The sequence below is a fragment of the Callospermophilus lateralis genome, chromosome 5, assembly GCF_048772815.1.
Source record: "Callospermophilus lateralis isolate mCalLat2 chromosome 5, mCalLat2.hap1, whole genome shotgun sequence".
Lineage (NCBI taxonomy): Eukaryota > Metazoa > Chordata > Mammalia > Rodentia > Sciuridae > Callospermophilus > Callospermophilus lateralis.
The window spans coordinates 142,973,778-142,992,779 of record NC_135309.1 but is presented as its reverse complement, the minus strand read 5'-3'; the positions used below and the strand labels follow the sequence as shown (position 1 = coordinate 142,992,779).

The following is a 19,002-nucleotide window of genomic DNA, read 5'->3' as shown; positions in this document are numbered from 1 at the left end:
CCAACTTAAATCCTCCTGTAGGTGCCCATCCTAGGCCTCAGTGATTCCCCAAAGTACACAGAAATGTCAGAGAAGTCCCCAGCTCAACCTGCACCCTTCTAGGTAGTGCTTAAGTGGAAAGTTCTGAGGGTCTGTGCTGTAGTTGTGGAACCCCTGGGAAGGTGAACATGAACCGGGATGTGGGCAGGGGCCGTTAAGCATTCCCACATTTTCAAGCCATTTGAGGCACCAGATTGTATCTTCCCAAATCTGATTATAGCACAGACTTTCACCTTGAAGGGAATTCCTTACTCTAGAATTCTTTACATCTACATTTAGCAAAGCCAATTTCAACAGCTGCAAAAAAGATTAAGTGACAGAGGCCTTGTGTTTTATATGCTCACTTCTGGCACGTTCAGTTACTGGATTTCAGGTGCAAATTAACTAGCAGTCCTAAAATACTCTGAATATAAAAAAAAAAAAAGTATGTTTCTGGGGGTGGTGGTGGACACCTATAATCACAGTGACTTGGAAGGCTGAGGCAGAAAGGTCCTTAATTTCTGGCCACTGCAACTCAGTCAGACCTTGTCTCAAAACAAACCCTGTAGTTCAATGGTAGAGCACCTCTGGGTTCAATCCCTGGGAAGGAAAGAAGAAAATACCTGAAAACCATGTTAAAACTAATACTCAACTGATATTCAGACTAAAGCATTCTTAGTAGTGTCATAGGACTAAGTACCAGAAGACTGTCCCTGTCTTGCTCATCCAAAGGTATTTTTGGAATAAAAGATTTTAAAATAAATAAACTGGCTGGGCTAATTATTCTGAACCTTATTTCCTTCACCCACATGTGACATGTGATTCAGCAACATTTTAAAGCTCTGCATTGTTCTTTTTCCTTATGAAGCGATTGATAATCCATCACTTCAAGGTGTTCTCAAATATAGCACTAGAACAAGAGTCTAAAAATATCCCTTAAAGATGGATTTGATGAAGGAAAACAGCTGAGACAGAAGACCAACTCTATAACAGCAAGGGAGAGAATCTGGTAGAAGAACGTGTTTTGGTCCTGTTAGGAAGTCACAAGAGCTAATTTCGAAGCATTTTATCTCTCTCCTAAGAAGCTGATTTGGACCAAGGCACATGTGCTGATACCAGAATGTCCTTCAGCCATACCTGTGCCCAAGCACACATCAGTAGACAGAAGGGTGTCTACTGGGCTTCTAAACAAAAATGGAAACACGTGGGCAGTAAATGATTTTTGTGTAGCTTCTGGAAGGTAAAGAAATATGAATATGGAATATGAATATTTCCCAGGTATTTAACCACAAAGCGACAGAACATTTGAAGATAGAGCTCCTATAATGCAGTACTTGTTGTCACCAATATTTTAATTAATTCAAAAATTTTTTTCCAGGGTGTGTGAGGATACCCGTGTGCCAGAAGCCGGCTAACTGGCCAAATTTTGCTTGAGAAGCTCAGGACAGCACCCCGGAAGCCAGATGAGCCATGAAGTGCTCTTCAAGGCTTGGGTGTGCTGAAGTCAGAAGACCAGGGATGGTTGTGAGGTGACCTCTGTCATCTCTCACAGCACCACCAAAGGCTGTGAAGTAGTTTTGTACAGTTCCATTTTTAGCACCTGCAAACCATACTCACTGGAAAAAAAGCAAGGCAGAAAACTGCTAGTGGGAAGATGGCAGAATGAGGTGGTCTCTGCTCACCCCTCCTCTCTGAAATCAGCTTGGGAACACAATAAGAAAACAAGGGCTGGGAGAGTGGGCCGGGGGGTGGGGAGATTGAGAGAGTGAGAGAGAGAGAGCAAGAGAGCAAGACGGAACGTGCAAGAGAGCTGTATTCTGATGAAAGTAGGCTTGATCTTCAACACCAAGCCACACTAGGGATGTATATCAAACCAGAGGGAGGGAGGCCTCAGACCATGGCTGCAAGGGCAGAACTGGGCATCCTGTCCACAGAAAAAGTCACCACTTTATTTCTGGTTCCTGAAATGGGCACCTGGTGTATGAGGCTGGCTGAGACTGTTTCTCTCTTTCTCCACATTATCTAACACTGTAAATAAAATGTTCGGAGCAGAGGGTCCTGGCTGAGTGTGACCCCACCCTTCCCACCTTGATAGAGATCTGAGACTCTTTCTGCGTGAGATGCTTGCTTACTGTGATGACAAATCCAAGAAGGCAGCGAGAGATGGACTACTTCCTTTCACCGAAAGTGAAAACTGCTTGGTGTCCAGGTGTTTCCTAACTGCACACACCCAAACCAGTGGGCTGAGACTCTGAGGGGAGGTGAAACTAAAAGGGTATCACCTCCCCTCTTCCCCCTGTGCTCACCATCCCTGCCAGCTTATTAGCTGTCAGAGCTGGCTAGGTGGGGTGGCATACGCCTAGAACCCTAGCCACTTAGGAAGCTGAGGCAGGAGGATTGCTAGTTCAAGGCCAGCCTGGGTAACTTACCGAGACACTGTCTCAAAAACTAAAAAGGGCTGGGGTGTGGCTCAGTGGTAGAGCACCCTTGGGTTCAATCCCCAGTATGGCCAAAAAAAAAAAAAACAAAAACAAAAACGCAAGACTGTTACTTAGATAATAAACCTCAAATAGCATCCTTTGGGTAGTATTTTAATTTCTAGAACAGTGTTTGTGGATGAAGTTAGTAAGCCAAATACATTACCAGGAAAGAAAAATTTGTTCATATTTGCATTTTTCCTAATATTCAACTCTCAGGTTTCCAATTTCTATGAACAGTCCGAGAAGCTTTTATTCTTCAGAGTAGTATTCTATATGTGAAGCCATCCTCTCTTTTGTTATTGTTACATCCGATTCATTTAAAGACTTTATTTGTAATTAGCTCCTTTGTCTTACACAGGGGTTCCCAAACTCCTAGGCCTCAGGATACAAGTAGGGCTGTGTTGGTGTAACTGTTTCTTTTACCTGCAGGTGGCGCCCTTCACTAGTTTATGTGCACAGTGAAGTGGCTGGAGGGACTTTTGGTCATTGGAAGCATTTCATAGTCCTGCTTAGAAGACCCTCTGCAGACAAACTCCAAATCTGGGGGTGGGAAAGGTGGTAACTTGCTACCAGGGAATTAAAATAGCAGTGACACCAATATGGCATGTGAACTTTCCATGAAGGTCTAGCTTCTGAAGCCAGCTGGCAGCAAACGAGGCAAGAGTCCGACTGAGCTGTAGAATTCCCAGCCCAGCCAGGCCTTCCAGGACCAGGCATGCCCTCGTTGGCTGTCAGAGCGGGCGACGGGCACCTGGCCACTAATGCTGCTGCCGTTTTTGTGCAGCCTCTGCATTTCACTCACCTCTGATTGTGCTTTCGCTTCCTGAATGAGAGTGAGGGTGGAAGATTTTGATCCCACTGATGACAAAACAGCCTGTAATCTCTGCTGGTCCCCCACTGAGACTTCAAGTTGATCCAAACTAAATAACAAATATATTTGGAAAACATTAAAGAAGGAAGCAATTTTTCCATTTTCTAAGGATGCATTTGAAATGAATACTATTCAAATATATGGCAGTTATTTTCTGAGCTGCTGCTGCTTATGTTTTCTTCTAGTTGTAACTCCCACTCCAAACTAAGGACCCTGAATGCTGAGCAGGAATGTCCTTTACATTGACAATCATTGGGACAATTTTTGACAATAGCAATAGGAGTGCTCTGGGTTCAGGGATTCCTCCAAGATGTTAGGGGATGGATACAGGGGTTTAATAGGACACTCTGACATGTAAAATATTTAATATGTAGGCTCAGGTGAAACATTTAAAATATGCTGGAAATTCCCATTGGACTGTCACTTTCCATGGCCCAGGTTCCCTGCTGAGGTGCAGCCTTCTCTTCCTTCCCATCTCCCTTGCAGATTGCTTTTGCTTAGTAAGTGCCGTGCTGGGAGATAGTGCTACCTGGGGCAGCATTTTGACAAACTCTTCCCTGCAGGCACTTGTTTCCCATAACTGTATTGAAAACAGAGGAGGCTAAATGCAATGTGGTACTCTGAATTGGATCTTGGAATAGAAAAGGGACATTAGTGGAATTTATTTAGCAGAATCTGAATAGACTTTGTAGTTTGGTTAATAGGATTGCTCAATGTTAATTTCTTACTTTCGACAAATGGACTGTGGTTATGTGAGATGTTAACAACAGTTAGAGCTGGGTGAGAGGTACATGGGAGCTTCCTGTACTACCTTGGCAACTTTCATATGAACTTAAAACTATTCCAAAATAATGTAAGTTTATTTAAACAAAAGGGAGGGTAGATACTTACTTAACTGACCAGCTTTTTCCAGAAGACAGGTCCTGGGTGGTTTTACCCACCTCGTTGGCTGAACTGGGTGCTGCAGGCTCACTGGCTGTAGGGCTGCTTCTTCCTGGACAGGCCCTGTTTCCACCCTTCCCCGGACATGAAAGGGTGGCTGGTCCATCAAGGCCAGGAAGGCCTGCAGCTGGGGAGCCACTGGGGGAGCCCAGCGACCTCCTGGGGATGATCTCTAGCTGGGTTTTGAAGAGCATGGCGGAGGGCCCTGTGGGGTAGTCCTCGCTGCTGCAGAGCTTGTCAAGGTCGGGCATGCTCAAGGCTCTCAGTTCCTGCAGCTTAGAGCGGGACACAGGGGAGGGCTGGGCGTGGCGCACCGAGGACTTGTTCTTCTTGATGGGAGAGGCTGGAGTCACGGTTGGGGTGGGGATTCCCAGAGGAACAAGCGATTTCTTTTGGTCTGAATCTGGAACCTTGTTCCTGGTTTCTGGTGCATTCTGCCGGGAGACAATCAAAGTCATGCTAGACGGCGACTTGGTCATCTGTGGGAGAAGAGCGCCGGATTCACTTTGGCTTTCGCTGCAGGAACTCAAGCTGCGTCTCAGTGACCTGGCTGCTGCATCACTTGGGTAGCCAAGGCTCCCTGAAGTGATGCTGCCAGATGACCGCCTGCCAATGGGAGGCTTGGAGCTTACAGACAAAAATGGGGATGCCCCGGACTTGGTGGTGGGCCGGTCAGAATTGGCCAGGTTCTCAAAAGACTTGATCCTCTGTTTCACAGAGAAAAATGAGGTAGATTCATGGGGCCAGTTCTGCTCATAGTAGTAATGCCTCCTGGTGACTTTGATTTTGTCTGTGACAAGGCAGCTTGTCTCCTGGACTGCGGTGATGTCGCCTTCCTCTATGGTTGGGACGTTCTTTGACGTATCCTGCAGAGGCTTGACACTATATACAGCCTGTCCATTGGCCAGGCTGAGAATACTGCCTTTGGATGCCTTTGCCTCAGGGAGACCTGTGCTAGTTACAGGGACCTGGCCATTCCTAGGGGAGCGACCAGGGCTGTGCGGGGAATGACTCTCCCGTCCGAAATGGCTTGAGAACTGGGCTGGCATGGAGTAGGTCCTGGTGGCTGGCCTTGGGGTGAAGTAGGGATGGTTCTCCCCAGCAGGGGCCATTGGTATGTCATTCTTGGGCATCCCGAGGGAATCTGACATCAGGCTTGATCTTCCCTGGGAGGGATCTGCCTTTTTGGCAGGCAGTTGAGGGGAGGAGGAGGAAGCCAGTTTGGCCACACTGAAGGATCGTCGCATTTCCTGCTCCACCTGGGGGCCAGGAGGCACGCGTGAGGATGGATGATTTGGGGATGATTCCGCTGACTGGTGGAATCTGATTTTACTCTTCTCCTGACAGTTGCCCTGGGCCAAGAACCCTCCCTGTCTGTCACTTTCAGCTGGCTTGTCACCACATGCATTCTTTGGCATTCTTTCAGAAGAAATCTCAACTATTTTCAGCTGGTTTGTTCTTTCCAGGGGATCACTAGCAATTCTCTTGCTTCCTTTTTCACTGGTCCCCCTGGGTTGGGCTGCATCTGATGCTGAGACCGTCTGACTGGATGTGCGTGGCTCACTCTGTCTGACCCCTGCCAGGGACACACTGCTCCTGGACGCTGCGGGACTCACCAGCCCAGAGACAGCACAGGGTGCCTTGCCCTCTGGCCCACACCTGGGAGATCTGGGGGTCGCTGGGCAACCTCTGTTGGATTCTGAGTGGACAGCCGCGTGGAACCGGTTATACGCGCTTTGTTCAGGAAGCGTCTCTGGGGAGGTCAGGGGGGAAATGAAGGTGCTGATGCTCGTGTCTGATGCGGAGGCCTTCAGTGACCCAGAGGCAGCCGGGGGTGGCCTGCTCTCCAGCACACACTGGGGAGCCTGGGGGCTGTCTGTGGTGTTTCTGTCATGTTCTTCTTGGTCAGCTCTGGGAAACCGGTGTGACGCTCCCTGGGAAAGCGTTCTGTGGGAGGTCTGGGGTGAAGTTAAGGATTTCCTGTGGTCTGCCCCACCAGCCTTAGCAGGATTAGCAGCAGGGGCCTCAGAGCCGACTTTGCTTTTGCTTTTGATGCTGAGTCTCCTCAGCTTCGGCCCGCACTTGGGTTTCTGACAGTTACTTAAAAGTGTTTCCACCGAACCCCTTTTAGTTGAATCTTTATTTTCAAGATTGATTTTGAGCGGAGGAGGGCTATTAGGTATGGCAACCCCCTTTTTGTGGTTTGAGCTCAACATCTGAATTTTGGAGTCGGGACTTCTGGCTGGCACGGTGGAGTAGTCCTTCTCTGGTTTGCTCTGTCCGTGTGAACCTTGGCTATTTTTATTTATTTCTTTAAACCAGGCCATGATGGGCCTCCTGGAGATCATTTTTCGTTTCTGCAGCAAGTCATCCAGGTCTTGACTCTCGGAGATGTGTAGGTCTGCCAAAACAGACTCCCCGTTCTTTGGGATGTCCACACTGAAGGGGTACACGTTTTCAGTGGTGTCTGCCTTTGTTTCTTGTCTGTCTGGGTTTTTGTCCTCCAGCCGGTCATGTCCCAGACCATTCACCACGTGAGGGGAGCCGAGCGTGACTGGTGGGTTGTGCCTGACAACTTTGGAAGGTTGGCCATTTACTTCCTTAGTTTCTTCTGCACACAAAGGCCTGTGACCCTGTGAAATGCTCATCTCCACAGGAGTTTCCTGCTCCTGAGCGCTCAGATCCAGGAGTGAAAACAGCTGGGGAGAGTTTGGGCTGGAAGTGCAGGAGGCTCCTGGCAAGAAGGACGCTGTCTCGCAGGGGTCTCCCAGGGACTCGCTCAGGGCACTGTGCTTCAACTGCAGAACTTTGGCTAAAGCCGGGCAGGGCGCAGCCTGAGCGGGAGTCGTCGAGGGTGGATTGGGGTGACCATTCGTGGAACAAATTTCAATTTGTTCCTCCTCAGACTCTGTAGGATCTTCCTTGGGAGAAGACCCATGAGAACGAGGCTGTGACCAGCTGACCCTGGTGGAAGCTTGTGGGGCCTCAGTGAGTGACTCGGAGTCAGAAGAGGAGTCCTCGGCATCTCCATACATGGAGGAGAGAGAGGGCTCCGACAGGGAGTTACTATCTTCATGAAAGCTGCTCAAGTTTCTAGAGTAGTTGCTCAGAAAGTTTTTGTTCACAGTAAAATGTTTATTGGGATTAATGGAATCTAAAACTGAAGGCTGGGAGGCCCACAGTGGGGCTGTTGGGGAAGTAGTGGCCAAGGCCTTCCTGGGGGAGGATGTCTGGTCACCTGTGACTGGAAGGGCATGCTGGGAACTGCCACCTCCAGCTCCTGCCTGCAGCACAACCTGAGAACTGCCTTGGTGACCCCTGCCTCCCCCTTTCTGAGAAGACGGAGGCCTCACTTCAGAAGCCTCTGACTCCTTGATGAATCTGTCAGTGTCTGTCACCAGGCTCTCTCTGCTCCCCAGTGGGCAGCAGTGCCCCGAGACACCATCACACGTGTTGCTGGTCTTGTCAGTGGGCACTGGCAGGGAGGGGCTGGCGCGTGACGCCCTTGCAGACACAGCATCTGTGACCTCAAGCAGAGTGGCCTCCCGGGGGGTCTCAGGGGCTTGGTCTTCTGTGGATTTGGAGCCCTTGCAGCGGGCGGCTGGAGTTCCTCGACTCTGCTCCTGGGATATGAGGTCTTGTGGCAGGAGGGCACTGGCTGGTGTTGCTTCCTCGGCCCCAGGTCCCACAACTCTGGGGGCAGCTGCCTTCCTGGTGGTGCCATGGCAGCTGGCCAGAGTCTTGCTGAAGTCAGGAGGGGTCACTGCCTTCTCCCCTGGGGGTGTGCTGCACTCGTGGGGGACCATCACAGCAGATCTGCCCTGGGCCTCAGGCTCCACGACCCTGGGCAGCACAGGCTGGCCAGCCTTCTCAGGCCTGCTGACTTGCCATGCATCCGTGGAGGTCTTGCTGAGATCAGGATGGGTGGCCTCCTCTCCTGGGGAAGGGAGCAGGGCCGCAGGGCTGTTTGGTCCTGTGTGGAGAACAAAAAGAGGAGTGGTAGAGAAGATGAAGGGGCAAAGGGAGGAAAACAGAAGCCCTCGCAATGAAAAGAGAACTAGAAACAATCTCAGCCTTTTTTTTTCTTTCTTTCTTTCTTTTTTTTTTTTTTTTAGGAGGACATTCCACAGCCTACACGTGGGCCTTCTTGTCTATCTGTTTTTGTCTCTCAAATTACAGAGCGCTCACATCCAGCAAACACCACACTGCTTCAGCCGCCCCAAAATAACTCAGACGAGCTGGCAGGATGAGCGTGTGAGCCTGCCCGTTTTTCTCTTTCTTGGTGATTTCTGAGGACGGGGGACACCAGAAATCCCTGGGTTTCTTTACACCATCTGCTCTTTGACAGCAGAAGCTCAGGAGGAGTGGAGCGGTTGCTCTGTGCGATGCCTTAGATTTGGGGTGGACTCGGCAGAGCCTCGCATCTCACCCCGTCCCAGCATCTGGCCCATCATGTGAGGGTTGTCCCTCAGGCTGTAAGACAGGAGGGACAGGGTACAGCATAAGAAAGTCTAATCTCTGAATTTAGAGGCCTCCTGTTAGCATAAGAGATGCCACCCAGAGACAGATGCTGTGGATGGGACTCAGGGCTACGTCTACTTGGGGCCTTGGCACGTCTTGAGGCTCAGCACAGTGGGGCTGGAAGTCTGTGCTATTGCAGGAAGCCTCCATGGAGCGGGTAGGGGCTGGAGTGGTGCTCATGAGGACAGTTTGGGCACAGTGATGGGAAGGAAGGTGAGAAAGGCAACGGAATGAAAGCAGAGAGGTTAAGAAAGCATGGATGCTCACGGTGGCAGGACACAGGGCAATGGGTACTTAAGTCACTCATGGGACATGTTTCAAGACCCTGCAGGTGGCTCCTTGGAATGCCCTGCATACTTTTGGGCTAATCTGTCCATCTCTGGTTACATAGCACCTGGCAACGGGGTTGGTGGGGATATTGGCATAAAAAAGAACCAGGATTAGCAGTTTTCTTGGGGGCATAGGTTGGAGTGCAAAGCTCAGTCACATGAATGCTCTTGGTTTGAGAACAGTCATCTACCCCAAATGTTACATTCATCCCTCATCTCTCACATAAAATCATCCTAACTGCGCTTTCCCACCTCCTGAAGTTCCTTTGTGAAAATTATGAAGTAATTGTTAGAACTTAGCACTAAGAGTTTTTCCAGTAATGAAGGTCGGCACCATGCCAAGAGTCCCCCAGGCACTTAGTTTTCCTCCCAACACTGTGGGAATGCCCTGTGACCATTGGCCTTGGGCAGATGAAGAATGGAGCTGCTGAGTGGTTAAGCAGCATGGCCAAGGTCACAGTTCACAGGTGATGTAACTGGATCTAGAGCCACGCTGTAGGCTGGACCCTATCTGTGGCCTCTATGTTAACAGCATGTGGCAACAGCAAGTGTGGATCTCTGAGATAGGCACTGAGATTCCTGGATCCCCTGGGGAGGCCAGGGCCCTGCAGACAGCCAGATCCAGTGGTGGTCTCTGCTCAGCCTTTCCTGGACTCCCAAAGCAAAATTTTCCTGCTTTTGCTAACACCAAATACAGGGAGCAATGAGACAAGAGGAGCAGATTGAGTTTTCAGTTTCAGATTCACTCACTGAATACACCCCTCCCAGGCAAGTTGTGCAATAGCAAAGTGTGAATCTTCGGGGTTTTATTTGAGGGAGATTAAGTTACGTGCAGGCAGCCTTATGTCATCTTCCAAAATAATGCTTCATTTGGAAACTCCCCAAATGCCTAGTAATGGGCACAGCCCTGGGCCAAAGGCCCAGGACCTGTCACTCATGGTTTGTAGTGTGGAAGGACTTGGGGACATCAGTGTAGCTTCCTCACTCAGGAAGGCTGCATTTGTGCTGCTGTGGAGGGGCTAGGGCATGGGACAGGCTGCAGGGGACTGTACTGATCACCCAGGCTTAGGATCAGTCTTGTCACCCCAGCAGACTGCTCAATTATCTTCTGTCTGAGGCAAGAAAAGGTTGTTAGGTGCAGGTGAACACTGGAGTGTTTTGTCCCCCCCAAGAAACAGCATAGGACTGTGAGTGATATATTTTACACATACTCATGTATGCACAACAGGACTAAAAGACTAGATAGTGGGCTGGGGACATAGTTCAGTGGTAGAGCACTTGACCAGAGTGTCTGAGGACCTGAGTTCCATACTAGCAGCACACGTTAAAAAAAAAAAAAGATGCATAGCAAAATGTTAATAGAGTTTTTTCCCCACCCTGGGGCTTAGATGATTTTTATGCTAACAATTTCTCTATTAACTATTATTTTCTCAGTTTTTTACAATAATAATCATGTATGCATTTCATGAGAGTTATTTAAAAATTTAGTGGCAAACAGGGCTTCTACACTCCCCACACTGCTTTGGGCTGCCTCTTCCTCCTGGTTTCTAAGAGCTGCCCACTAGGGGTCAGTTCCAGCTGCCTGGGCTCTACGTCAGACCTCCCCACCGGCACATTTGCTTGGTTGGCCGATCACTCCTGTGAACAATAGCAAGTGGATCTTTATTCCTTTCTAGAAAGTTTCTTAGAAAAATCGTGTTGTTTGTATGTCTGTGTACATGCATGTATCCTACTGCATGTATATTATATTCTAGGCAGTGAAATACGTGTTTTTTTCCTTAGAAAAATCATGTGCATAAAATTTATTGAGTGTATATTGTATACTAGACAGTGCTCCAAATGTTATCTGTGAAAAACTTCATTGATTCCTCCAAAAAACAAAACAAAACAAAACAAAACAAAAATACCCCTAAAACCACGGGGTGGGCAACCTAGGATATGAGTGACTTGCCCAGGGTCAATTCCCTGGTCAAACTTTGAAGCTTGGACTTGAACCCAGGGAGCCTGCAGGTGGTGCCACAGGCTTCACTATCATGCTGCACGTTCATTGTTTTGGAATCTTAAAAAGGATTAAAAGAAAAAAAGGTCACGTGTTCCTTCTTTATCAGTTAAGCATTCTGGGATCTTTACATAAAAAAGAATATATTTTGAAGAATATTCTTCCTACATATTGAAAAGTAGCTAAGCTACTTATATTCAAATTAGAAGAAAGAAGGCTTTGATTAACAGTCAATTTCTCGGCAGGACCAACTTTTTGACTAGGAAGGAGAAATAGAAATCTACAAAAAGGATTCAGAAGCTCTGATAAAACTGTAGGGACGATGCTATCTACCTATCTATTTATTTGTTTTTATTTTGCCATGCTGGGAATTGAACCCAAGGCTTCACACATGATAAGCATGTGATCTGTTACTGAGCTACATTCCCAGACCTTTTTATTTTATTAAGAGATATGGAGCTAGGTGTGGTGGTGCACACCTGTAATCCCAGTGGCTCAAGAGGCTGAGGCAGAGGATCACAAATTCAAAGCCAGCCTCAGCAAAAAGTGAGGCACTAAGCAACTCAATGAGACCCTATCTCTAAAGAGAATACAAAAATGGGCTGGGGATGTAGCTCAGTGGCTGAGTGTCCCTGAGTTCAACCCCTGGTACCTCCCTGCTTCCCCTCTAAAAGAGACATGGAGACAAGGTCTTGATAAGTTGCCCAGGTTGGCCTCAAGCTTGCGATCCTCCTGCCTCAGCCTCTTGAGCAGCTGGGATTAGCACTGTGTTCCATCAAGTCTGGCTTGGGACCAGGTAAAATGTGTAATACTTCTCATACACCCCAAAAGCCTAGAGGGTGCCAGGGTGTCACTATAACTCAACAGTCAGTCCTCATAATGAGGACCCTGACACTTAAGAATTGGGCTGGGGATGTGGCTCAAGCAGTAGTGCGCACGCCTGGCATGCGAGCGGCCTGGGTTCGATCCTCAGCACCACATACAAAATAAAAAAAATGTTGTGTCTGCCAAAAACTAAAAAAATAAAAATATTAAAAAAAAAGAATTGGATGATAATGGGTATCATGAATTATATGTTAATTGAACATAGCACCAATACTAAGTATCGGTTCCTGGCACAGTGTTAAGTGGTTGCTCAGTGAACGCCCAGGAGACAAGTTGCTCCTTTCTCAGGGTTCATCACCTCTAGGGAGTCCAGAGAGGGGGAGATAGGTGAGCACCCACACACCTGCAGTGGGAAGTGTCAGAAGCTGTAGCACATGGGGAAGGCGGTTCTTCTATGGGGGCGGGGAGTGGGGGGTAGGCTAGATGTCTCTCTACATGGAATATAACCCAGGAGAAATTTACATGCATACGCTCACTTATTTAAGTCACAAATGCACAGAATTAAGGAAAACATGCCTACCTAGAATATTTTCCTCATGTGGAAAGAGAAAGGAAAGGATTTCTGCATTAGGTTGGTGATTAAAAAAATGCCCCTTTGTTGCCCCTCCCCTTCGATTCCAGAGCAGATGTCCCTTCCAAGGAAATCCAGAGGATCCTTTTATAGAATATCCACTCTTCAAATGTGTGGTGATGCTGGCCTCAGATCAAGCACTCTTTTGAAAGGTGACCCCGAGGGCCTCCTCCAGATAACTTATCTTCCCTCAAATAAAACTCCTTAAAGTTAACACACTTTGCAAAAGTCAGACTGTTAATAAAATTGGTTGTTCACATTGGGTCAGTGAGTGTGAACCGTGAAGAACAGAAACCCTGGTCAAACAGCCTCATCCACAGGAGGATAAAGAGCCACAGATTACAAAGCATCAGGGACCTGTATTTTTTTCTGTGAGTGGCCATCAACATATCGGGAGGATATTCTGAGTTTCCAAATTTTTTATTTATAAGGACAGCCCTACCAAGTGGGGCTTCTCATGTCCCTCTTCTGCCATAGTTGCTCACCAGAGAGCAGGGACTGCAATAGGCAAAGACTCTCTGGTGGCAGCCGCAGAGGGATTGATTGCCAGCACTTCAGAGGCCCTCCAGGGGTTCTCAGCCACTGAGAAAAGTGTCCCCACCAAAGTGCAAGTTTAGAACACAGATTTGCAACCTCCAACCTCCACTAAAAAGGCTGACAAGTTATTGAAATTCAGCCTGACTAGAAACATGTCATTCTGCAACATTATTCTGGATGACTACAAGATGCTAGGTGGTCAAACTGATTTTCGACACGATTTCTGCTTCCACAACATCACTCCATCTCTCATCAACACTTTTTCCGATATTTGTTCTTTTACTTTCCCTGGTGGAGGTTTGTGTCGCCATTCTCAGTGCACTTGATTTCACATGAGCAGTGTGTCGAGATTCTGAAGGGTGGAAAATCCTTGTGTTTTATCTCATGTCTCATTTGTGACACAAAATGGGAAAATAGTACCGATGCCTGAAAATGGACGCCATCGACATGGAATTAAAACTATGAAGTTAGAATCCCAGCCGCTTGGGAGGCTGAGGCAGGAAGATCTTGAGTTCAAAGCCAGGCTCAGCAAACGTGAGGCGCTAAACAACTCAGTGAGACCCTGTCTCCAAATAAATATAAAACAGGGCTGGGGATGTGGCTCAGCGGCCAAGTGCCCCTGAGTTCAATCGTCAACACCAAAAAAAAAAAAAAAAAAAAAAAAAGGTATAAAGTTAGACACAATGGTCTAGTCAAATTGTTAAGTGAAGGCAGCATTTAAACATCATAAATTCGCATAAGAAGTTTTCCCCTCCTCAAAATTATCCACTTGTAATACTTTTATTAGGGTGTGTGCCTTGCTACTTTTAAATTTAACAAACGATAAATTAATCTCACCAGTCACAGGCTGTTGCCCCCACTCTGGTGCAGCTTCGGGTGGGTTCTCTGTGAGATGTCCGGGGTCAGGGTGACACAGAATACTGGCTGGCCCACAGTCAATCGGGACACATCCATCCCCAGGGGTCAGCTTCCCCAGAGGTTCCTGGTACAATTACAACCACAAGTCACTGCTGATGGCTTTCAGGTTTTCTGCATCATAAGACAACATCATATAGAGCAGAGGAGAGTGGTTTGAGAAAAGTCAGAAGAGGCTGGAGTAGGAGCCAGGAGATCTGGACCTGAAAGGAGCGTGGTCTTGTTCCTCTGGCCCAAGACCCAGTTTTCTCAGCTTTAAAATGGGAATGATAAGTCTCACTATGGAGATTTTTTTAATTTTTTTTTTTTGGTAGTTGTGGATGGACAGAATGCCATTGTTTATTTTTATGTGGTGCGGAGGGTTGAACCCAGTGCCTCACACACGTGGGGCAGGTGCTCTGCCTCTGAGCCACAGCCTCAGCCCTCACGATGGAGTTTTAAATAAAAGACGCTTAAGTGAGAATAGCTATAAAACGGCATATAAAAGGCTCTCGAGATGGAAGGCAGTATTATTATAATACTATTTAGAGATCTCCAAGATTGTAAAGTCAATTCCTTAGCTTAGTAGTGAGGGAAACGAGAAATCTGGATAAATGAAACTGACATTTAATATTTTAAGATCTCTCTCAGGCCAAGTGTCAATGACTTTATCCTTCTTTCTTCTATCCTGTTCTTCGTTGCGGAAAAAAAAAAAATTTTTTTTTTTTGAACTTATTAGAAAGTTAAATCGGATTTATTTGGAATTTATCTACTGAATTTGAGTCAGAAAGTGGCCCAAGGGTGGCGGCAAAGAAGAGAAGTGAGAGGTACAGTGTGTCCGAGCAACTCTTGTAAAAATTCATTTTTTAAAATGTCAATTACCAGGGGAGGGAAACCTTCCTAGCATTTAACTCCATTCAGGTTCAGTAAGGTAAGGTAAGTGTAAGGTAAAAGCAGTGGCAGAGTTTTGGAAGGGGACAGAGGTGGCCGTCACATGCACCCACGGCCATTGAACTGTGCACTTTAAAATGGTTAATTTTACATTATGTACATTTTGCCTGAATAAAAAGAATTACATAAAAGCAATAGAAAACCTACTCATCAACAGCTTTTCTCTGGTTTTGATTTTTTAAAAATATTTTTTAGACATTGGTGGACCTTTATTTTATTCATTTATTTATATGTGGTGCTTAGAATCGAATTCAGTGTCTCGCACATGTGAGGCAAGTGCTCGACCACTGAGCCACAACTCCAGCCCCCTGGCTTTGCTTTCAACTTCCAATATTTGAGGATACTTCAGAGCAATGCATTCTATTTTTTCATATGTAATTAAATTAAATTTTGGAAAAAAAGTTTTGTGAGAAAAATTCTTTTGCACCAGTTTTAAATGCTGCTCAAAAGTTCTGATTGAGAATATAATTTCAAAAGTACAAAAGGCTCTTATTTTTAATAGATAGACATCATTATGAATAAAAATCCTGATCTGGTGTTCTATAGTTATCCAAAACTGATTATGATACTTTTTGAAAAAAATGGAACATACCCATTGATTAAACATTATTTTATAAAATATAGGTTGGAAAAAGAAAAAAACCCAAACTCATGCTGGTTAGAGGTAAGATATAATTTGAGGGGGGAAAAAAAGATGTATATTTCTACTTTTTAATTTATTTTACTTTTGGGGCTGGGGATTTAACCAGGGGTGCTTAACCACTGAACTAGATCCCCAGCCCTTTTCATTTTTAATTTTATGACAGGGTCTCACTAAGTGCTTAGGGCCCCGCTATGTTGCTGAAGCTGGCTTTGAACCTACAATCCTCCTGCCTCCGAGTTTCAAGTCTTTGGGATTACAGGCATGTGCCATGGCGCCCAGTTTTTGTTTTTGTTTTAAATAGGGTTGGAAAAAAAGACTTCTGATCTCATATAGTGTTTTTGATTTTTCATTTCTGGATCTATTTACATGTATTTTTACATAAGCCAATTAACATCTTCAAATATGGCCTGATTAAGTCACCTCAGGTTGTTTGCTCAGAGATAAAGAGAAATTATTTATGTTGAGCAGATTTGATAAACAACATTAATTCCTCTCTCCTTGTTAAAGAAGAGGTATATATCAAAATATAAAAAAATGAACAATTCGATAATTCTAACCAAGTAGTAACAAAAAATTAACTTGCATCTAATGTGGGTGCATTATAAATTTCTAAATGAATATAACCCCCCTTATTCACGTGACATAATAATAATCAAGCTACATAGTAAGGACCACTCATAACCTTATCAGTGGAAGAGAATCCCTGCCAACATAGATTTGGTGGCTCCCCCAACTCCGACCTGACCAGGCAGACAGCACCAGCCCTGTTTTACAGCCAAAATGGAGACTCAAAAAGACTCAATAACCCTGTAATCCCAGCGGCTTGGGAGGCTGAGGCAGGAAAATCGTGAGTTGAAAGCCAGCCTCAGCAAAAGCGAGGTGCTAAGCAACTCAGAGAGACCCTGTCTCTAAATAAAATACAAAATAGGGCTGGGGATGTGGCTAATGGTTGATTGCCCCTGATTTCAATCCCCGGTAACCCCCCCCCCCAAAAAAAAAAAAGACTCAGTAACTTGCCTAAGTAGTTACTCAACTTATACCAATTAGTCAGTGGAGCAGTTGATACCAGGCCCAGGACTTTGCTCCACCCACACCATACTGCCTTTCCATCCTCAGCTAGAGGCCCTGTGGACAGGTAAGGGAGCAATCGCTTTTAGCTGAATGACCTCAGGACTGATGACCTACCAATATGCTAATAGGCTCCCATTAAATGAATGACTCTCCCGAAAGATATTTCTCCTGTCAACATCTTTTTTTTTTTTAAATATTTACTTTAGTAGTAGATGGACACAATACCTTTATTCTATTAATTTACTTTTATGTGGTGCTGAGAATCGAACCCAGTGCCTCACACATGCAAGGCAAGTGCTCTACCACTGAGCTACACCCCAGACCAGCATCCTTTTTGTTGAGGTGGATTTCCCTGTGCTTACCAACAGAGCCCCTATTCAGTCACACATACAAAAAATTCACTTAGATTCAAAGTAACCAAGAGAAAATCAGTTACCTCCTTTGCAGTTCCATCTGGTAGAAGACCAGTGACAGTCTCTTTGAAGGCAGTGGCCTGGATTTTTAAGTCCTGACCACATGGTCCATCAGCCTTGTCAGTCAGGGACTCTGTCTCTGAGCAGCTGGACTCTGCCTCGGGCCTCTTGCAGTGTGGGCTGACCCTGGCCACTGGTTTGTGCCTGGACATCAGGTTTTCACTCTTCTGGGGGGGAATCGGGTTCTCTGTGCTCTTCACCCTCTGGGTGTCTATATGGACTTTGTATTCCAATTTGGGTGAACTTCTGGATCCTGACAGTTCCTTTCTTCCTGAGCCTCCAGGGCCATTCCTTGGGACCTCTGCAGAACCCAGCAGGCTGGTTACCTGGGAAGCAGCATCCACCATACCCTCTGGAACACTCTCCTCCAAGTACAACGAGCTGCCCAGGAGAGGCACTGAGGAGGCCTTGCTGACCTGTGTTTTCTGGGGTTGTTCCTCTTGCTTGTTGACATCCGTGATCTTGGGAGACGTCACCAAGGCATGCCTGGAGTCGCCTTCTGTCAGAGGCCTGCTGGGACCTGGCAGGGATCCTGGGAGTGAAATGCAGTCCCCTTCTCTGCTGAACTCTTCCTCATCGCTGCCATCGTTGGTGTTGTAGCAGCCCACCCTTCTCTGGCGGAGCAGAGGGTTCCTGAGCACCTGTGGACTGCCAGGAAGACTGGCTTGTCTGGCAACTGTCACCTGCTTGTGGAAGAGCCCAGAGGTCCTCTGGCTTCCCAGAGACACAAGGCTGTTGGCCCTGGCTTTTCCTGGTTCCTTGTGAGCTGGGGGAGGCAGAGAGAAAAGTCAAATGAAACCAAGTTCCTGAATCTGGCCTGGTCTGATAATGGAATCCCATCAACACAGGAGCATTCGGCGTTCACAACTGCAGACACACAACCTCTGACCCCTGGACACCGTGCTTAAGTGATATGACTTCTTAGGCTCTATTCAGAGTGGATGGCCAGCCTATGGCTCCCCTTTTCCTTCTGGTATCCCCCACCCTTTTATTCCTAGCCCTCTGGATAATTTAACATAGACTGTGTGCTGTCTGGAGACAGAGACTTGTAACTCTTTGATTTCCATGATGTCTCACAGTTGCTGGGGCCCAACCTAAATGCTGCTGTGGATAATTCCTCTCTAGAAGAAATTCTCCAATGATGTGTCCCCCATACCTGGGCCTTTCTATCACCTGAGGTCCCTCCATCTGCATCATGGGGTAGCCAACCTTCCCCACCTAGGAATGGAGTGTGCACTCAGCCCATTTACTGTCCACTTGAGTGGCCCATCATTACAGTGGCTGCATCTACCAAGAGTAAACTCTGTGTTTAGTCAGGGTGGAAAGATGACCTCTGTTCAACCAGAGGCATGCTTTCCAGTTCTCCATTCACATTTTAGCACCAGGGAAGTTGAACCACCATAGCCTCCAGTGGAGAGGTGCAAACTAGCACGTGGTTATTGGAATGCAGAGCCCAGGGCCCACTGGGGCTTCCTGCTTACTGGAGGAGCTGGGAGGCAGGCTGCCGTCCTCAGAGGCACTGCAGCTACTTCCTGGGTGATCCTCATCCTCGGAGCCAGCCACCATGAAGTCTGACAAGGGGCCCTGGACATCGTGGGCAAAGTACTGGGAGAATTCAGATTCAGAAATAAGGGAGTCCTGTTGGAGAAGAAAATGCTGGATGTCTCCACTTTCTCAGAAAATGCACCAGAAGCAGATTATTTGAAACTAATTACTTCCTATCTTTGCAAGAACACTTTGTTCTAATCCAGGGTCATTCAAAACAGCTGTGATAGTAAACGCCCATCTCCATTTACTTTTCAGAATGGCTAAATTAA

At 46.8% G+C, this 19,002-nt stretch overlaps 1 protein-coding gene across 6 annotated transcripts in view; it reads right to left on the bottom strand.

Annotated features, from left to right (window-relative positions):
- Nucleotides 1-19,002, bottom strand: part of Pdzd2 (PDZ domain containing 2) — a 234,553-nt gene that overhangs the window by 13,130 nt on the left and 202,421 nt on the right. For all 6 annotated transcript variants that reach the window (XM_076857333.2, XM_076857334.2, XM_076857335.2 and 3 more), the window contains 5 exons: nucleotides 18,667-18,823; nucleotides 17,149-17,951; nucleotides 13,991-14,135; nucleotides 4,261-8,284; nucleotides 3,301-3,418 (listed from right to left, as the gene is read on the bottom strand). In XM_076857333.2, coding sequence (XP_076713448.2) covers nucleotides 3,301-3,418; nucleotides 4,261-8,284; nucleotides 13,991-14,135; nucleotides 17,149-17,951; nucleotides 18,667-18,823 — 5,247 coding nt within the window. The remainder of the gene's footprint in view (nucleotides 1-3,300; nucleotides 3,419-4,260; nucleotides 8,285-13,990; nucleotides 14,136-17,148; nucleotides 17,952-18,666; nucleotides 18,824-19,002) is intronic.